This window comes from Rhinolophus hipposideros, assembly GCF_964194185.1.
Source record: "Rhinolophus hipposideros genome assembly, chromosome: 20".
In the NCBI taxonomy this organism is placed as follows: domain Eukaryota; kingdom Metazoa; phylum Chordata; class Mammalia; order Chiroptera; family Rhinolophidae; genus Rhinolophus; species Rhinolophus hipposideros.
Window position 1 is genome coordinate 44126340 of NC_138066.1, and position 18512 is coordinate 44144851.

The 18512-nt window shown below is 36.0% G+C and overlaps 1 protein-coding gene across 5 annotated transcripts in view; it reads right to left on the reverse strand.

The window, feature by feature from the left end:
- Window positions 1–18512, reverse strand: part of ABCA6 (ATP binding cassette subfamily A member 6) — a 74821-nt gene that overhangs the window by 18475 nt on the left and 37834 nt on the right. For all 5 annotated transcript variants that reach the window (XR_013991954.1, XM_081028898.1, XM_081028900.1 and 2 more), the window contains 13 exons: window positions 17314–17424; window positions 16744–16919; window positions 16412–16531; window positions 16011–16149; window positions 15372–15462; window positions 13895–14034; window positions 9379–9495; window positions 8169–8352; window positions 7606–7772; window positions 5351–5484; window positions 3787–3927; window positions 1117–1221; window positions 134–307 (listed from right to left, as the gene is read on the reverse strand). Coding sequence is in view for 4 of the 5 variants with exons in the window: in XM_081028898.1 (XP_080885024.1) it covers window positions 134–307; window positions 1117–1221; window positions 3787–3927; window positions 5351–5484; window positions 7606–7772; window positions 8169–8352; window positions 9379–9495; window positions 13895–14034; window positions 15372–15462; window positions 16011–16149; window positions 16412–16531; window positions 16744–16919; window positions 17314–17424 (1799 nt within the window). In the remaining variant the exon portion in view is untranslated. The remainder of the gene's footprint in view (window positions 1–133; window positions 308–1116; window positions 1222–3786; window positions 3928–5350; window positions 5485–7605; window positions 7773–8168; window positions 8353–9378; window positions 9496–13894; window positions 14035–15371; window positions 15463–16010; window positions 16150–16411; window positions 16532–16743; window positions 16920–17313; window positions 17425–18512) is intronic.

Sequence of the window (18512 nt, forward strand, 5' to 3'; positions counted from 1 at the left end):
TATTTGATCACACAAGTATTTGGCATGTTTTTGTAAAAGTAAAAAGGAAAATGTCTTGATTATGTAACTATCAAGTGTTAAAATGTTTCATGAATTATTGTATAAGATATCGTCTAGGTAATCTGTTACTTACCACAGCAAAAACAATCCGACTTGTGATATAAAAGCCCTGTATGTTTATTAAGTAGAAAAATAAATACGTTGAAAGGATAATAAAAGCGAAGAGGTTAATATCCACCAGGGCCTGTCCACACCAGTAGGCAGAAGGGAAGAGGCCTGAGACCCATAGCTGGGCCTTCACTCTCTTCTGATGAAAAAACACAGGATATAAAGAGATTCAATTAAAATCTGAAACAAATACAGTGGAGGATGTTTTGAAGATAAATCTAATCTAGCCTAATACTTATAAGTCTATTAATTTTAATTATGCACATACTGTGTAGGAACCTGAGGTGTCGAGAGCCAATTCCATAAAGTGGACTATTTTGAAAATGAGTCTTGTTTTATTTGATAGGTTTGATTCACAACACCCCTTCAACCCAGGCATAATGAATGGAAAAAACAGATCTCATAATTATCAAGGAATTCATCTCCTTCAAAAGAAATACTATTTTGTGACCCCAAGGACAGTAAGTTCTCGATCATCCAAATATACCCTGGGAGAGTTACTGGCTCAGAATTGTGAAGGATGACTCATCTAAATCTTATTGAACTGTTGGCCTTAGGTAATGGATATAACCAAATACGAATACAACAATTTTATTCCCCACAGTAGAAAAAGCATTCAAGTCTCAAATCTGGTCTGCAATTTCAACATCAATGATTTCTCCCTTGGAGTTAGGAAATAATATAGTCAAAAGTTTTAGAATACTCCCCTTTGAAGGTTTAAATTAACTTGAATCCCTGTAACATTATTGTACTTTACCTGTAGTTTTGAAGAAAGAAGTATTGTTTTTAACAGCAAATTTTCTGATTTGAGAGAAATCATGCTTAACTACATTATCTCAATGTAAGTTTAAATGTGTTTCCCACAGAAGAACATGTTGAACACATAGGTCTGACAATACAATTACTGAAGTCCCTGAAGTTTCTTTTCTTTCTTCCCCCTTGTCTTACTTTGTAATCGCTGACACTGCCCATGGCGATGTAAGGAGAAATGCTGCACGAAATGAAAAGTAAAAAGAGGGAGCCTTCCGGGAGCCCAGTCCAGAACACGTAAATCTGCAAATATAAAATATACTTTAAACTAGCTTTTTTTAAAAAAAAATTAAACAGATACTAATAACCATAAAGAAATGTGCTTTTTGAAACACTGAAACATAAAAAGTGTATGGCTATTTCATCAACATCTGCGCATGGAGGTGGGAGAAGGTAATGACTTCTGATTATTTAATCTGAGCCTTCAACTCCTAGGGAAAAAAGAGAAGTAAAAAATAACTCAGGACTCACTTCAGGGTTATATATGAAAAAGAATTGGAAACAAGATCTCAAAGAGATATCTGCCTACAACATGTTCATAGTAGCATTATTCACAATTCCCCAAGAGGTGGAAGCAACCCAAGTATCCATGGACAGATAAATGAAAAAACAAAATGTAGTAGAGCCATACATGGAATACGATTCAGGCTTAGAAAGGAAGAAAATCCTGGCACATGCTACAACATGGATGAACTTGGAGGACATCATAATAAGGAAAAGTCAGTTACAAAATGACAAATACTATATGATTGTCCCTATATGAGATATCAAAAGTAGTCAAACTTCATAAAAACAGAAAGTAAAATGGTGATTGCCTGGGGAAGGGAGTAGAGAGGAGTGCTTATTTAACAGGTATATAGTTTTTGTTCGACGAGATGAAAAAGTTCAGAAGATCTGTTTTACAACAATGTGAATATACTGAAGTATACACTGAAAGTGGCTGAGATGGTAAATTTTATATTAGGTGGGTTGTTGTTTTTTTACCACAATACAGAAAATAATAATTCAGGAGTTACAATCCTAGAGAAACAGATTATTCAGGCCTGAACAGCCTGTCTTTCTCAGCAAACCTAGTATTACGGTATGTGAAAACTTCGGCAGCTCGGTGGGTGTGTTCTGAAGCACAGACCTAAAAAGAAAACTCGATGCCACCGAGCCCATCTTCAAGGACACGAACTGTAAATCACTACCGCCAAATCAGTGTCTGCCTGAGGCTCAGCTTCTGCTCAGATTGGGAATAGAACCGCTTCCTGTACAGTAGCCTGTCTCGGAATAATTCCACAATTCTCAAACTTCACTGATGGTTTTGGGGTGCTATCTATTCAGATTTTACCAGGTGGGAAAATGCATTAAAGTCTTCATAAGAATGGCTGAGAGACGAAAGGTAAGTGCCAGTGGGGATGCTAAGAATGTAACCATGGGGCCTCGGTTCATTTTGATCTTGAACAAACAAGGAATGACATGAGGAAACTAAAAGACCAAGAGGGGGTCATATCTATCTCTTCCTATTACCTGCTAGTTCCACTTTCTCGAGAGTTCCCTTCAGGCGCCACTACTTTTGAATTGTCCCTGCTCTCATGGTCAGTGGTGGCTTTAGCTCACAGGTGTATACGTCCATCACTGACCTCTCAAGTATATTCCATCCATCTGCTCCTGTGTCTATCCCCAGCACTACGAATGCAGTGAAGCCAAAACTGAATTCGACCCCTTTGTCACAAAATGGGCGTCCCTTTCTGAAGGCTCCATTTCTAGTCCTGTTTATTGCTCTTCCAACCTCCAAGTTTGAAACAGGTAGAGTCAGCTTTGAGAGATCCTTCTTGGGTATGAGTCAGGCTCTAACCAGAAATCTATCTTCAGACTTAAAAATAGAATGAAATTAATCATGCAATGGTTACACGGGTGGAAAGAGCAGAAAAGCCAACAAGGATGATGACGTAAGAAGTCATTGTCACTTCTGGGTTGGAGGGACAAAGGAAGGAAATGCTGAGACTGGAGCCCAGGTGTGTGATCCTTTTGTTCTCCTGGCTCCTACCACTGTTTCCAGTTGTCTAAATCCACACTATAGACAGCTGACAAAGAATTTTGAAAATGCAGCTTGTGTGTATCAGACATGCCTGAAAACAGAGCAACTATGGGTAAGGGAAGAATTCATCAAAAAGCACATAGCCCAAGAACTGGCAAATTCTCCTTCACATCAGTCAGTCTACTACCCATTTATTCAATGAAGGGTCTACTAACAAAGAATGTTAGATTTTATAAGACTTTTATTTTTTATTATTATTATTTTTTTTATCTTGCTTCAAGATCCTGTTCTTTATTTTTTTATTATTATTTTTTTATTTATTAGTTTCAGGTGTACAAGACAAGGTAATACTTAGACGTTCATCATTTATATCCCTCACACTGTGAACCCCCCTCCCCCCATCCGATTTTATAAGACTTTTAAGCAAGGTTATAGGTGCTTCAGATTTCCTATTCATCTCTCTCTCTCTCTTTCTTTCTCTCTCTCTCTCTCTCTCTCTCTCTCTCTCTCTCTCTCTCTCCAATATATTCCTGCAATCAAGTATGTATCTTTTCAGAAGACTCTATAGGAAACTATGACATAATAGGGGAAAATATTGCCCATGAAAATTCTCTGATAATAATAAAGAAAAAGAAATCACATTCTATCTGTTAAAAATGTTAGGACAAAATTCATTTTTTTTTTAGGATTAACAATCAATTACAAATATTTAAAAGCTAAAGTGGGTAAACATAGGTTGCTTTTCAAATTCCTCATTGTTCAGTAGGAGTAAATACAATACTTACAACAGGCAATGCGCTCCTCTCAGTTCGAATATACTGTGTATGATTATTAAACATCCGAAGTAGCCCATTGCTGATGATATTCATAAGAATAGGAAAACAGTGCAGTCTCTTGGTATGGCATACAACTGAAAATCTATAATCCTTCAAATAAAACAAAGACAAATAAAACAATGTTAATTCTAAATCATTAAAGAAAAAAAAACGTTTTATATAGAAGATCCCAATAGTGACTTGTTCTGACCTTCTCCAAGATAACTGACCTTTCTGAGGTTCAGTGTCCTCATCTGTGAAAGAGTACAATACTTGAGTTGTTATACGGTTTAAATGAGACGATGTAATTAGGCCCTTTCACAGTGGATATGACACAGTCAGTAATACGAATTTTTATTAGAATCACTATTAGGTTGGTGCAGAAGTAATTGTGGTTTTCGCAATTATTTTTAACCTTTCAAACCGCAATTACTTTTGCACCAACCTAATAATTTTGGATCGTTTCATTTTCATTTTGCTGATAAGGAAATTTCAGCTGATGGAATTTAAAAGTGGCCCTGACGAAGAAACTCTGTAGTTTACAGTGAGCAAGCAAAGGAACCCTGATTTTTCTGGACCGGAGATAAGCATCGGGTTCATAAAATATTCATGATTACATGGCCAGTGAACCATTTTCACCCATGCTTTGACAATATTTATGTTCTTCAGGTTTATGAAAATGTTCATGCATTCATCAAAAGGCTCAATATCGTTTAAATATTACCAATAATTCATGTAATAAACATGCTAGATAAGTTACATATTTATTTATAAAGCGCCTGCCAAGCAATGTGGTTTCCCACATTGCAATTATATTTTTTATGATATAGTTAGTTTAGGTAGAACTGAATTCAACGATACATCGCCAAAGGCTTTTACTTTTGTTTTTTGCCCTTGTGTCAAGAAATAAAGAGGTAGCTTCACTTAATTTGGCTCCTTGTTTTTCATTGGAATGTAAGCAAGACTCAGGGTTTACTTATGATTAGGTTGTATTTTCAATAGACTTATTTTGGGAAGGTTCTCTATTGCTTGTACTCTTTGTCCAAATAGAAACATGTTAAGATAGTAGGCTGAGAACATTTTTGTCAGAGACTTCAGGTGGCTATCACATTTATTGTATTTTTATATAATACATTTTAATATATTTTAATTATTTGAAAGTATTTAATATATTTACTCAATATATAAAATGAGCATTTGGATAGTTAGCTATTGAATAAGATCCCTCAAATTCATAATAATAGTAGTTGGTAACTACAGATTCTAACGTTTTATCGAGTCTGAATAATACAATTATGTTTAGCTACTTTCAAATGTAAAAGTCATCTAATTCAAAAGTTAAGACAGAAAATATTTTACAAAAATGTATTTGAATTTCACAGATTATTTAACAATGATCCAAAATGTTTTTGAGTCAAGTAGCTGTACAATAGCTGGGTTGACTTTCTCAAGTTTTTAAAACAGTTCAAATGTAGCACTTTATTAATGTTTTTTTTTCATAAAAACATAAACAAGAAGCAAGAGGCAAACATACCTTTTGTTTACCAGAAACTATGACAGCTCCATTGTATGACAGGTCACCAGTGCTATTTCGGTTTTTAAAGTCATCTATTTCCAAAAGTATATTTTGATGCTTCAATGACTGTATAAAATCTTCAATATCTGATTCTAGAAAAAAATCAACAACAGCGACCATATAAAGCAAGAACATAGATGTCAATTTTTAGAAATAAACCACCTACACAATTTAACGTCAGCGTTCATGTTATATGAAGGCACGTCTTTTTGGGCATCACAATAAATAATACTGGCCCATGAAAGAGAACACACTCTACCATCTTCTATTTGTCAAGTCTTACTCTGTGATGAGTTAGCTTTATAATTCTGTTTAACGCAAGTTAACATATAACTATTAAGATAGGATAATTCTACTTTATGACTCTTGGTTAAAAAATACATTCGAACTCAATAATTTATGGAAATATAATAATGATAGAAGGAGTACTTCAAGTTCGCTAGCCTAAAATGGCCAATAGTAACACTCCCCTCACTCCCTTGTTTTTCAAATAACAGAAAAGTAAGTCTACGTAGGTGTATGTATAACACATGAATGTATTTTACATCTATTTTACATATATATTACATAAATTTTTTTCATAGGAAGTGGGAAATGAAGAGTGTCGCCAAGATCAGACCAAAGTTTCTGATATACTCCTAAAGAAGAAAGAAGATGAGATTGACAGAGAAATAAGAGCTGAGAACAACCCACAGCCTAGAGCCCACAGGGAAAGGTAAAACCAATTTCCAGGATATCTAAACTCAAGAGTGAACACATTCAAGGGGGCAAGGTAGGCAGGCTCATTAACTGGTTAACCACACCTGGAACAAGGTGACCACAGGCCCCTCCCAGTGTTCCACACAGAGCAGGTGGCAACTGCAATTGTCATCAGGACACAAGTCCCCAAATTCACTTTCTAAGAGACATTATCTGGGGAAAACAACATGGCAAAACCTATAGTAACACCAGATAACTAAAAGGACAGGATGTCATGGAAAAAGGTGGGGGGAAAAAGGATTCTCGTTTTTGCTCATTTGGACTTTACAGTGGGAGTTCCCACTGGGAACAGACAGGGTTCTGGCATCAGAAAAATCGGGCCAAGCCCCAGATGTAAGAGGACTCCCACCCGGTGGGTGGGGCCATCCACGTAGCACAGAAGCTTTCCTTGCAGCCCGGGGCAGCCACATAGCCTGCTCCATCTCCACAGCCACTTGAGGGAGGAGGCCATAATGGTGACTCACATTCACTGAGGCAAACAGGAGTCCTCCAATTTAAAGATAAACATCTTACCAACAATCAGCAGAGTCTGAGAAAAAGGAACAAGGTGACACAGAAGCTCCAAACTGAAATCACAGAATACCTAACTACTGAGTACGGAGAAGAAAGGACAAATAAGTTAACACAGGTATATTGTTCTCAGAGTAACTGGAGAGGAAAACACATACATGAGACAGTAACAGGCTTCTGAAAGGCAAATAAACAATTCTAGATCTTGGAAATCAAATATACAACACTTTCAGTTTTAAGGTAGTAGAATGAATAACATTTACTCTCTAAAACCCAAATGGAAAAGAAGCAGAATGAGAGACAGAAATGAAAAGACCACCTTTGTTTAAAGAGCAGACTTCTTCTATAACCCTGAGTCACAAATGTGTATGAAAATTGGAGTGGGCAGGGGAACTCTTCAAGAGAGGACTCCTACTCTGAATATATATATTTTTAACATCTTAGGCAGAAACAGAAAAGCTTCTTCAAAGTTAAATAAGCAGTAGTTGTAAGCGGTCAGACAGAACCAATCACCCATCATCTAGGATAACAGGAGCACAGATACCAAATTGTCTTAAGGAAACTTCTTAGATCCTGTTGGATCTGTACATGTCAATCAGTGAGTATAATCTTTAAGGTAGAGGTTAGGCTGCTGTAACAAAGAGATCTCACAATTGAGTGGTTCAGTCAATACAGAAGTTTGTTTCTCTCTCACATAATAGCTCAGGGCCATCAGGTACATAGGCAGCTCTGTTCTGCCAGGTTATATGGTGACCCAGGATCCTTCTATCATGTTCCACCATAGTCACAATCTCTAAAATCAGGGCAAATATGCATAGTTCCTCAGAAACTCTTTTCTATTCACGATGACTAAATACACATTTTCTTTTCTTAAGATTTGCATTTTTCTCTCTACATAAAAATAACTTATTTCTGGGTTTACATTTTGGGTTTTTTTTGTTTACCTGTGTTATTGATGATCAACAGGCTAGTAAGAGAGTCTTGGGGAAGTTGTCCAGGAGAGAGGAAATAGAATCCAGGTTTAAATTCCCAATCATTCTTTTGAACTAATACAGCATCAATTATTGTTTCCACAATCAAAGGGAACAGGGAGATTCCAAATATCAATAGTCTACCAATAAAGAAAAATTACCATATGAATCTATAGCAATTTTATTTAAATGTCTAGAAGACATTTCACAACTATTTGTGTACCAACTCTACTCCACACCAGCCATAATGGTTAAGTGCTAAAATTTTGAAAGTCATACCTTAGCATGCCACACAGTGCTAAGAGGCACTGCTATATAAACACCAGGCTATCAAACTATGACAACCAACAGACCTGTGTGTAAGGCTAACCAAGTGCTAACATATAGGCATTCACACGGACAGTAAAATTAAATACTGTCTTTAACCATCCTCTGGCGGCAACGTTGCATATTATGTTCTAGTTCTAAATTCTCTTCTGGTTGAACCCTTTCTTGAAACTCACTATTCAACACAACCACAGTACTCTGATACTCACAGGGCCAAAAGCGTTTTCTTTCCACGTTTTAACTTTAAGAAACGGAGCCATGCGATTGCACAGACCTGCATTCTCCAGAGTTCCAAAGTACTCACAGCCTTCCGCATTTCAGGAACAGCAGAGCAAGGTGGCTCCATTTCACGCAGGCTTTCTGTGTCTCTTCTCATGTCCGCTTGTTCAAAATCTACACACACGTACACATACACAAGTGCATGCACACGCACGCACACATGCACACTATTAATGCCATCATCACAGTTTTCTCTTTTTGGTAATATTAAAAATTCTTTTAGAATGTTTGTGGTTATAAAACAAACGATATAAGCAACAAATTATGTTTATCACGTCCACATTCAATAAACTTAGTGATAAAATATTTGGAACTCATACCAAAAGAATTCAGCCAAGGGTGATCTCATTATGCCCCGACTTTGACAAGGCATAGAAAGTCCCATTTGTAACAATATTTTAGGGATTTCAATAAATCTCCTCCATATGAATAACCAATCATTGATGGCTAAATCTCTACTATTAAGCTATCCGTAATTTAGAAGGGTAGGTAAAGACACTAGATCTGTACCTGATTTCCAAATATGTGATTTACAACTGGCTTAATTTGGGGTAAATTACTAAATACTCTTAGGTCTGATTTCCTCTGATGTAAAATGGTGCCAATTACACTTGTTGGAATGGTTATTATAGAAAGGCAAATCAATATATTCATGCATTGATCAAATTGTCTGGCATAAATGCTCCATAAATAACAGCTTTTACTATTATCACCCATTAAAATACACAGGGGATGATCCAAACAATTTCCCCCATTTAGACCTTAGTGGGATTCTGTATATGAACAAATTAAGAGCAATTTTTGTAAGGAATATCTGCTCAGACTTCACGACCCTGAATGAGAGACTTTCACATCCTCAAAGTATTCAAGAAGCAGTGAGCCTCTGGGAAGAGGAGAACGGTGCTGGAATAGGAAGAAAATAGTTTCTGAAGAGAAATCCAGTACATTCCAAGAAGGGATCTGTGTGTAGTCCTATTAATGATGTTAGGAAACAATGACAGCCCTTCCCAAAAAGCAGGGTCAAATTCGGAATTAGTTACGTTTCTTTCATGCGAATCATGTGTAAGACATTATAAATACTAAACTGACACATGGTCATTTGAAAAATTGATTTTATGTGAATTATACAAATGAATTTACCTTGTTCAATAGTTGATTTTCCTTCCACCTTCATGAAGACTTCATTCAGAGTTGACATGGAAATGTCATAACTCATCACACCCTGTCCAGAACCTTTATCAAGATCACTGAGAAGGTCTAAGCAACAGATAGGAATAGATACATTTGAAATACCACATTGATAACTTACCCTAATTAATGAACACATTTAAAAAATGATGCAGAATAGTGTTCAGAAAATTATGTCTTTACAGTACCACAGTAAGCAAAAGCAAAAAAAAAAAAAAAAAAGCATTCACTGGAATGCTCTCCCTCTCTGAACCTCTCCTTCTATCCTTAAGCCGTCTTTATTCTAAGCCTGTCTATTCTCAGCCCATGAACTTCCTGCAAACTTCTCAAGGAAATATAAGCAATCAGAAAGAGTATCAACTTCTCTACCCATGTTCTGGGTCTTCCTCCTGTATAGATGGAAGATTTGTAGCTGTTCCCACCAAAAGTTACCTCTTGAACTTGTGTTCTCAATTCCATCCCCTTTGGGCATCTCGAGGACTTTCCAAAGTAATCTGGGCTCATGTGCATACTCTCTCTCATTTCTCTCTCATTTCTCTCTCTCTCTCTCTCTCTCTCTCTCTCTCTCTCTCTCTCTCTCTCTCATCCCCCCACCCCCCAAATCATCAATTTCTTTTACATGTACTGGGTCATCCAAACAGGAGGCAAAAACTCTGTAAGGTCACCCATTAAACAAAGACAAGCAACAGAAAAAAAAAAGAGAAACAAACAATAATCTCCTCTACACACACACACACACACACACACACACACACACACACACACGGCGCAACGACTTAGCAGCCTTTAATTTGTCACATCTTAACCTCCCAAATCCAAATGTTATCTCTATCCCTCCACAGCAGCTGCTCTTTTCAAGGTTATCAATGATTTCACATTTTCAGTCCAACAGACAAGGCTTTTTGGTTGTTTCTTTTTTATTCCTTTTATTCCTCTCTCTCTCTCTCTCTCTCTCTCTCTCTCTCTCTCTCTCTCTCTCTCTATCTCTATCTCTATCTCTATTTCTATCTCTTTCTCTATCTCTCTGACTTTCAAAGCTGTTGACTACACCTTCCCACGAGAAACATTTTCTTCCTTGAGTAAAAAGAACATGTTCTCCGGTTTCTCCTTCAACTTCATCGGGTCCTCTTGATTCCCACAACCACCTCTCACTCCTCCTCTGCTTACTCCTGAGGGCTCAATCCTAGATCACCTTCTGTTTCCATACAGTCTACTCTCATCCCTTTGCATTAAAACCATCTATATGCTAATAATTTCCAAATTCAATTCTCACTTTGATTGCTCTCTGATTTCAAAAATCTTAAACCAATTATAAACTTGGGCAATTGGCATCTCCACTTAGAAGTCTAAAAGTATCTCAAAGGAAACATTTCCAAAATAGAAAACTAACTACTCCTTCTCCATTCTACCCAACTGTCCCTCCCATCATTTCCAAACAAACGACATCACCTTCCACCCAGTGATTTAAGTCAAAATTCTAGAAGCCTCTTGATTGTTCACTTTTCATTGTGCTCCACAAATGCGCCAAGAGCAAGATTCTTTGGCTTTATCTCCAAATATGTTTCAAATCTACCCACTTCCATTAGTCTTTCAGGTGGTACAATGGTAGCCCAATGACCGTCATCTTTCACCTACACCTCTGAAATGATCAGATGGTGGGTCTCCAGGGCCCACTCTTTTTCCTCTATGTCCAGAATGATTTTTTTATATCCAGAGAATGAACATATAAGTCACATCACATCAATCCCCCATTTAATGACTTTCAGTGGTTTCTCAATAGATTTAAAACAAAATTCAAAGACCATACCACAGCCTCTAAAGCTCTAAATAAGTGAGTCTCTATTTATCCCTACAACCTACCCATCCCCATTTGTCATTCTCTTCCCTCAGTCACTCAACTCCAGACACCTCCTTTTCCCCTCTGCTTGAAATGCTTTTGAAAAAAACTTTCTAATTTTTAAAAGGATTTTTATTAAAATATAGCTAACATTGTACACAATTATGTTAGTTTCAGGTATATACCATAGTTATTTAACATTTTTGTACCTAAAGAAGTGACCATTGTGTTAAGTCCAGCAACCATCTAACACTGTTGCCATCTAACACTACGCTATCATAATATTATTGACTATATTCCCTATGCTGTATATTATATCCCCATGACTTATTTGTTTTTCACCTGGAAATTTGAACTTCTTAATTCCACTTCACCTTCTACCCATCTTTTTTAATTTTTCAATTACAGTTTACATTTAATATTATTTTATGTTAATTTCAGGTGTACAGCATAGTGGTAAGATATTTATATGATTTAAGAAGTGATCCCCCTGACTAGTCCAGTACCTACCTAGCAATACACATAGTTATTACCATATTATTGACTATATTCCCTATGCTGTACTTTACACCCCATGACTATTTGGTAATTACCAATTGAATCTAAACAACAAAACAAACAAATAAATAAAAGAGAAACAGATTCATAGATACAGAGAACATTTTGATGGTTGCCAGGTGGGAGTTGGGTTGGGAGAGGGTGAAAAGGGCGAAGGGATTAAGAAGTACAAATTGGTTGTTACACAGTAGTCATGGGGATTAGATTATAGCATAAGGAATACAGTCAACAATGTTGTAGCAACTATGTATGGTGTCAGATGAGTACAAGAGTTATTGGGGTGATAGACGGGAAGGGGTTAAGGGCAGGGTGAAAAATGCGAAGGGATTAAGAAGTACAAATTGCTTGGAATGCTTTTGAACATTTTCTTCTTGTGGCATTCTGACACTTTATATAACCCCCAACCTGACATTAGTCATCTCTCTAACCCATTTGGCCGTGTTTATTATTTTATTACACAACTGTAACACAGTTCAGTTTACTGCATGTATCTATTTCTCCCCACCCAATGGAATGTAGGTTCTGTGAAGGTGGGAACTCACAAGTCTTGTTTAATTCTCTATCCTTAGAAATTTGAGCAGTGCCTTTTATATAATAGGTTCCCAATAAACATTTAGTGTGTGTATCTTCCATGGTGGATACTTGGATGAGGATGCGAGCTTTTTAGAAGCTTTTCACACGCCACTTTCTACATTGGGTGGGGTGATGGACCAGCAACATGCCTGGGAAGAATTACATGAGTACTGAGGTTGCAGCAGCATTGTGTTTCCCCAGGGCCCGCACGTGGCATGCAGCGAACCTGGGAGGCCCTTTATGTCCTAGAAAAACATAAGTATGTCATTGGACTTGGAGAGGCCTGAGTATGTGTAGGGAGGCTGCTATGGGCTGGCGTCAACACCAGGGATTCTGGCTACGTGACATACTCGTCTTCTTGTGATGGTATCAGCATATAACTCATTATTCTCCTTCCCCTACCAGAAAAGAAGGGGGGCTCATTGCACCTCATTGGACATCAGTCCAAGAACAGAACAACATAGCATAGCCCATCTTCCAAGCTACTACTAGGACAGAGAGAGCGGCCATATTTGGGGGTGGGATGAAATCTGAATTCCTGAAGATTTGCCAAATTATCATTTGAATCATTCAAAAGAGTCTGTTTAAATCAGGCTTGTAGGGAGCTTAGCCTGTAAGAAGCTAAATGTTTATGTGAAAAGGAAGCTGTTTAAATCAGAAAAGACTGACATATATTTCATCATAGCATTCACCTCATAGAACAGATGTGAAGACTAAATGAGTGGATATGTATAAAACCATTAGAACAAGGCATGACTCATAGTAAGCAATGTTGAAAGAGTCAGTGCTTATTAGGATCATTTACGAAATGAAGCCGACGTTAGTGCCACTACCCAGCAGACAGGAAACCCAAAGTGACCTCTTCTGTAGAATGAATAAACTACACTTTTCTCTGTGAAATACATACTACATACTCAATTAAATTAAAGTATAAAAACGCACCTGTAACAGACACCTTTAGGCCTCACTCTCACCTCTCCTGCACTCACCTATCCATACACAGCAAATCTGCTTATTACAACCACCGGCCCGAGGGCATTTTTTCTGGGCTCTTAAGTATGCTAAGCTCATGCTGAGCACAGGCCAGGTAGGTCAGAAAATTAATGTTCCCAGAAACATCTCTTAACCAGTGATGGATAAGAAGTGGCAAATAAACACCCCAGCTTTTTCACCCCTCTGGTGACATAACTCTGAGCCCCTCATTTAATCATATGTTTCTCCCAGAGGTAGTAATTACACCTTAATTGCTTATTGCGATAACCTTCTCGATAATGCAAACTCCCCTCGCTTCCTTTCCTCCCCTTTCTCATGTCCCCATCCCGAACTGGTGATTCTAGGCATCAATTACCAAACAAATGGCACTAAAATCTGCATCTCAAGTTCTGCTTCTTAGGGAACACAACCTTACACAAAATCCAAGTCCATGAACAATAAAAGTTGTAATAATAATGTGAACGCTTGTTCCCAAATTTCATTCCATTGTAATCATATTTATGTTACCTGGAAATTTATTTGTCCTTTCCACAGGCAAAGTATACACAAGCTTTTCTTTGCTTTCTGTTCTTAACTTAGCATCAGGGATGTGATGATTAATGAAGGATGTTATATTTTCTGTATCACATGTTTCATTTCTGTACAAACTAACGTTTAAGAGAAAAGACAATTCATTTGTGTTTTTTTCCAGTGCTGTCAGAAAAGAAGAGCTTTTATTGAATTATCTAGCTTTTGAGTACTAATTTACTTGGCTTTAGGAAACAAAGTGAGTAAATAATACTAATACTAATAAAGCCACAGGTTTGAAAAATCTGATCTATACAGAGAAGGTATATAAACTCAGAACAACTACAAATATATAAACAAATACATAATGGAATTGAAACTGTATATATATATATATGTATATATGTGTACATAGATATACACATATAGATACACATATCTATATGCGTGTGTATATATATACTACATCAAACCGTGTAGATATCAGAAATTAGTGGCTAATAGGGAAATTTGGCCAACATGTATGTTTTGTTTGACCAGAGTTTAGTTTTTAATTCTTTTTGCCTGAACATATTTTCTCTGCCATCAGATGAAACCACACTTTTGATACTAGCTTCTGAAAGTATTTGATTTTGTGCCCTATGAAAGAATGAAAACAAAAATATGTTGTAGGATTATATGGATCAGCTGAGGAAAATGGCGGGTGGGAAGACGGTATAGGTTTAGGCTGAGCAGAGCAGCTTCCTGGAAAGTGGTCCATGAAGTAACCTTGCTGTGATCTGTTGGCCCGGGCTTATCATTTAAAATTTTTGCATATCACAGAGAGGCAGGAATGTAAGAAAAGCATTTGGGAGACATTGATCAATATAACTCGGCAGAGATACATCTTATGGCCAATTCTTTCTCATAATTGTCTACCTTTTTGATAAACTAGTATTGAAATATATATATATATATATATATATATATATATATATATATATATATATATATAGAATATATGTATATATATATACCGTGTTTCCCCAAAAATAAGACCTTGTAGGACCATCAGCTCCAATGTGTCTTTTGGAACAAAAATTAATATAAGACCTGGTCTTACTTTAGTATCATATGAGACCTGGTCTTATATAATATAACATAACAACATAACATAATACCAGGTCTTATATTAATATTCTTGTATATGTGTGTGTTGTGTGTGTATTATACTAAAGTAAGACTGGGTCTTATATTAATTTTTGCTCCAAAAGACACATTAGAGCTGATGGTCCGGCGAGGTCTTATTTTCGGGGAAACATATATGTGTGTGTATTATCTGTGTGTATTATATTATTTTCGGGGAGACATCTATACATATGTGTGTGTATTATACTAAAGTAATACCGGGTCTTATTTTCGGGGAAACATGGCGTATATATTATATGTGTGTGTATACATTTATATATATGTTCAAATCTACCCCCAAAGTCCTTACCTTAAGTGGTATCCAAGACCCCATTTTCTCTTCAAAAAGACAGAAGAGCCTGCACACTTCAATCTCCCATTGGACATGATCACTTTTCTGTCTGAGTAAAAAGAAGCAAGACAGAAATGATTAACAGGGGTCATTTCTTCCTCCTCTAGAAAATACAGCTGAGGAGCCAAGGCTCAGATTTCAGAGAAGCGTCCTGTGGAGCATTGTTATATCTAATGTCCATTTAAAATTTTGAAATACACATTAAAATTGATGCATTTAAAATGAGCTTATGAATTCCAGTTCATTTTAGTGCCAATACTTAAAAACAAAACAAAACAAAACAAAAAAACAGAAATTACCTAGGTACATTTTTTACTCTGAATGCTAAAGAACGAGTGGATATTTTTCAACCAAATATATATTACAAAAGATTTGGATATTTACATTAACTGAAAGCTGATCTGGAAAAAAAATCACATTTTTTTTATTCGTGTCAAAATCTAGCAAATAAATAGAATTCTGCTGTGGGACTAGCCTCCTATCATCCCCCAGATGGCTGTGTAATAGAGGCACAGGCATTGAGAGAAGGGCTCTTGCCTTGGGAATAAATAGTTCCCAAATTCTTTATTATAATACCGAGATAAAACCAATAATTACCAGCCAGGATGTCAGCCTCATCCATGAAATTGGTACTCAAAAGGGTCACACGGTCTGCCTTCCGCTCCTTGAGGAGGTTCCATACTTGATGCCTTGAAAAGGGATCCAGTCCAGTAGTTGGTTCATCTAGTAGTAAAACCTACAGAGGATGATGATATATGAAATATGTCCGTCTCCCATGTTAACTGTCTCCAGATGATACCATGGATAACAATAAAAACTGAAAATATCATCATAACCATCCAACCATTGATGTCCAATGAATTTATATTCACAGTTAAACATAGCACATTCTCTCTTGACACATTACAAAAAGCTCTGCTACTTTTAGTGGTAAAAGAAGAGCTCAACTTTTTACTGATACTCAATCTGCATCCATTCACCTGTGCCATGGCACTTACTTGAGGGTCTCCTAAAATGGCAATCCCAAAAGTCAGCTTTCTTTTCTGTCCTTCACTTAAATGTTCAGCAAGGTTATCCTGAATGTTTTGCATGTCCAACTCCAATAAAATTCTCTGTACCTACACAGGAAAATACACAAAGCTTAACATCCAAAGCTTAACGATTCATATTAAGCAATTTTAGCGGTTACAGCAATGGATCATTTTCATAGGACCTCAATGTCTAAATTTTATTCACAAAAGGACAGGTAAGTCACGGAGGGGAATTCTGTGGTCGCGATTTAACTTGGCAAATGGCTGGCAGTTGAACTGATCCAAGCGGGTCCATCTACCTCTGGTTCCACCTCCTGTGGCAGAATCCCTTTTATTTTAGCAAACAGACTGAGATTTTCCTTCACAGTGAGGATGTCAAATTGAACGTTGAACTGAGGACAAACACCAATTATCTTCCTGATTTCCTCCAAGTCTTGCATTTCAGAGAGATTTTTATTGTAGATGGTAACTGATCCTAAAAAGAGAAGAGAAAAATTCTTTAACATTGGCAAGGTAATATATTTTATTAATGCTTGGAGATCTTCAGGAAAATACTGGCATATGTACACATCTAAAATGATGACTCTATAATTTATTGACGATGACTAATTATTCTTACCATAAATGCTTGGTGTAGTGGATAATTCCCCTGGAATATCACATAGTAATGGAATGAAGATAAGGATTTTCATAAAAACTTGGGAAGTATCAAATATATTCAAAATCATATTGTTCTGATAAATAACTTTAGATAAACAAACATTATTTTGTCATAAGCAGTCAAATGTAAATGTTAAAATGAGGAAGGCTACATATGACCTCATTCTATTATCAGATATCTTGCCTCCAAGAAATTTCTTTTTGCTCACCTTCCGTTGGAACAGACAACCCATTAAGGATGTTTAGTAATGAAGATTTGCCAGCTCCACTATGGCCCAGAATTGCTGTGATTTGACCTTCATATATGTCAAAGACCAAGCCTGTTTTTAGAATAAAATATTAACATTATAAATAATGGGTGATTAGACAGGGCTGGTTCTAAAGATAAAACAAGAAAATTTGTTTTATGTGTGTTCTGAAACATTTTATAGTTTTAAAATATAATATTCAATATTATTTGGTTGCTAAAAAACATGCTTACTGCAAAATATTTGAGAAATAGTCACTTAGAAGATATAATTAACTATAATTCCAAATATTACAGTTGTAATACACTTACCTTTAGTGTATAGGCATATGCATATATAAATATGTAAATACATATTTACAAACTTTAATCATCCTCTCTTCTTTTCTAGCCTATCTCCTAAAATATTAAATGACAAACATTTTCCATGGCATTAATTGCCTTCTAAAATATATTCACCAAAAATTTATATTTCCCCCATGCCTATTTTTCTATTCTTTCATTATAAACTTTTGCATTTACATGTCAGTAGAAAAATCATTTAGTTAAGAATCTTTTATTATATTTTGTTTGTATGCCCTACCACCAAGTGAAAATCAAACTCTATTATGGAAAGTGGTTGGACAATGTATGAAGAAATTCTTAAGACTCTTACAATACACATTATTTAAAAGATCAGGTCTTTTCAATTAAATTATGTGAGCTACTTTCAAACATTATTGAAATTAATTAATGACTAGACTAAATTCCAGTTCATCCATTTTTTTCATCCAGATGATCTCGGATAAACTAAGCTCTATAAGGTTTGCTTTACTCAGCTATTAAGTGTGCTAATAACAATAATTATATGTAAAGAAAAAATTCTATTGTAATTCAATCCTTACTTATAATTTGACTAAAAGATTATAAATATCATTTGAGAATAAACTCAAATAATTAAGAAAATTAAAGAATAGCATGACATTAATCTTACACAATATTAAAATACATTGCAGAACTATAATAATTAAAATAATATGTTACGCATCCAGGATACACTGACCAGTGGGATAGAACAAAAGTCTAAAATGGACCAGAGTAAACTTGAAAAATAAAGATTAATGAAACGACCTTTCAAATTCATCAATATTGGGACAACTAAACAAGTACATTAACACATCT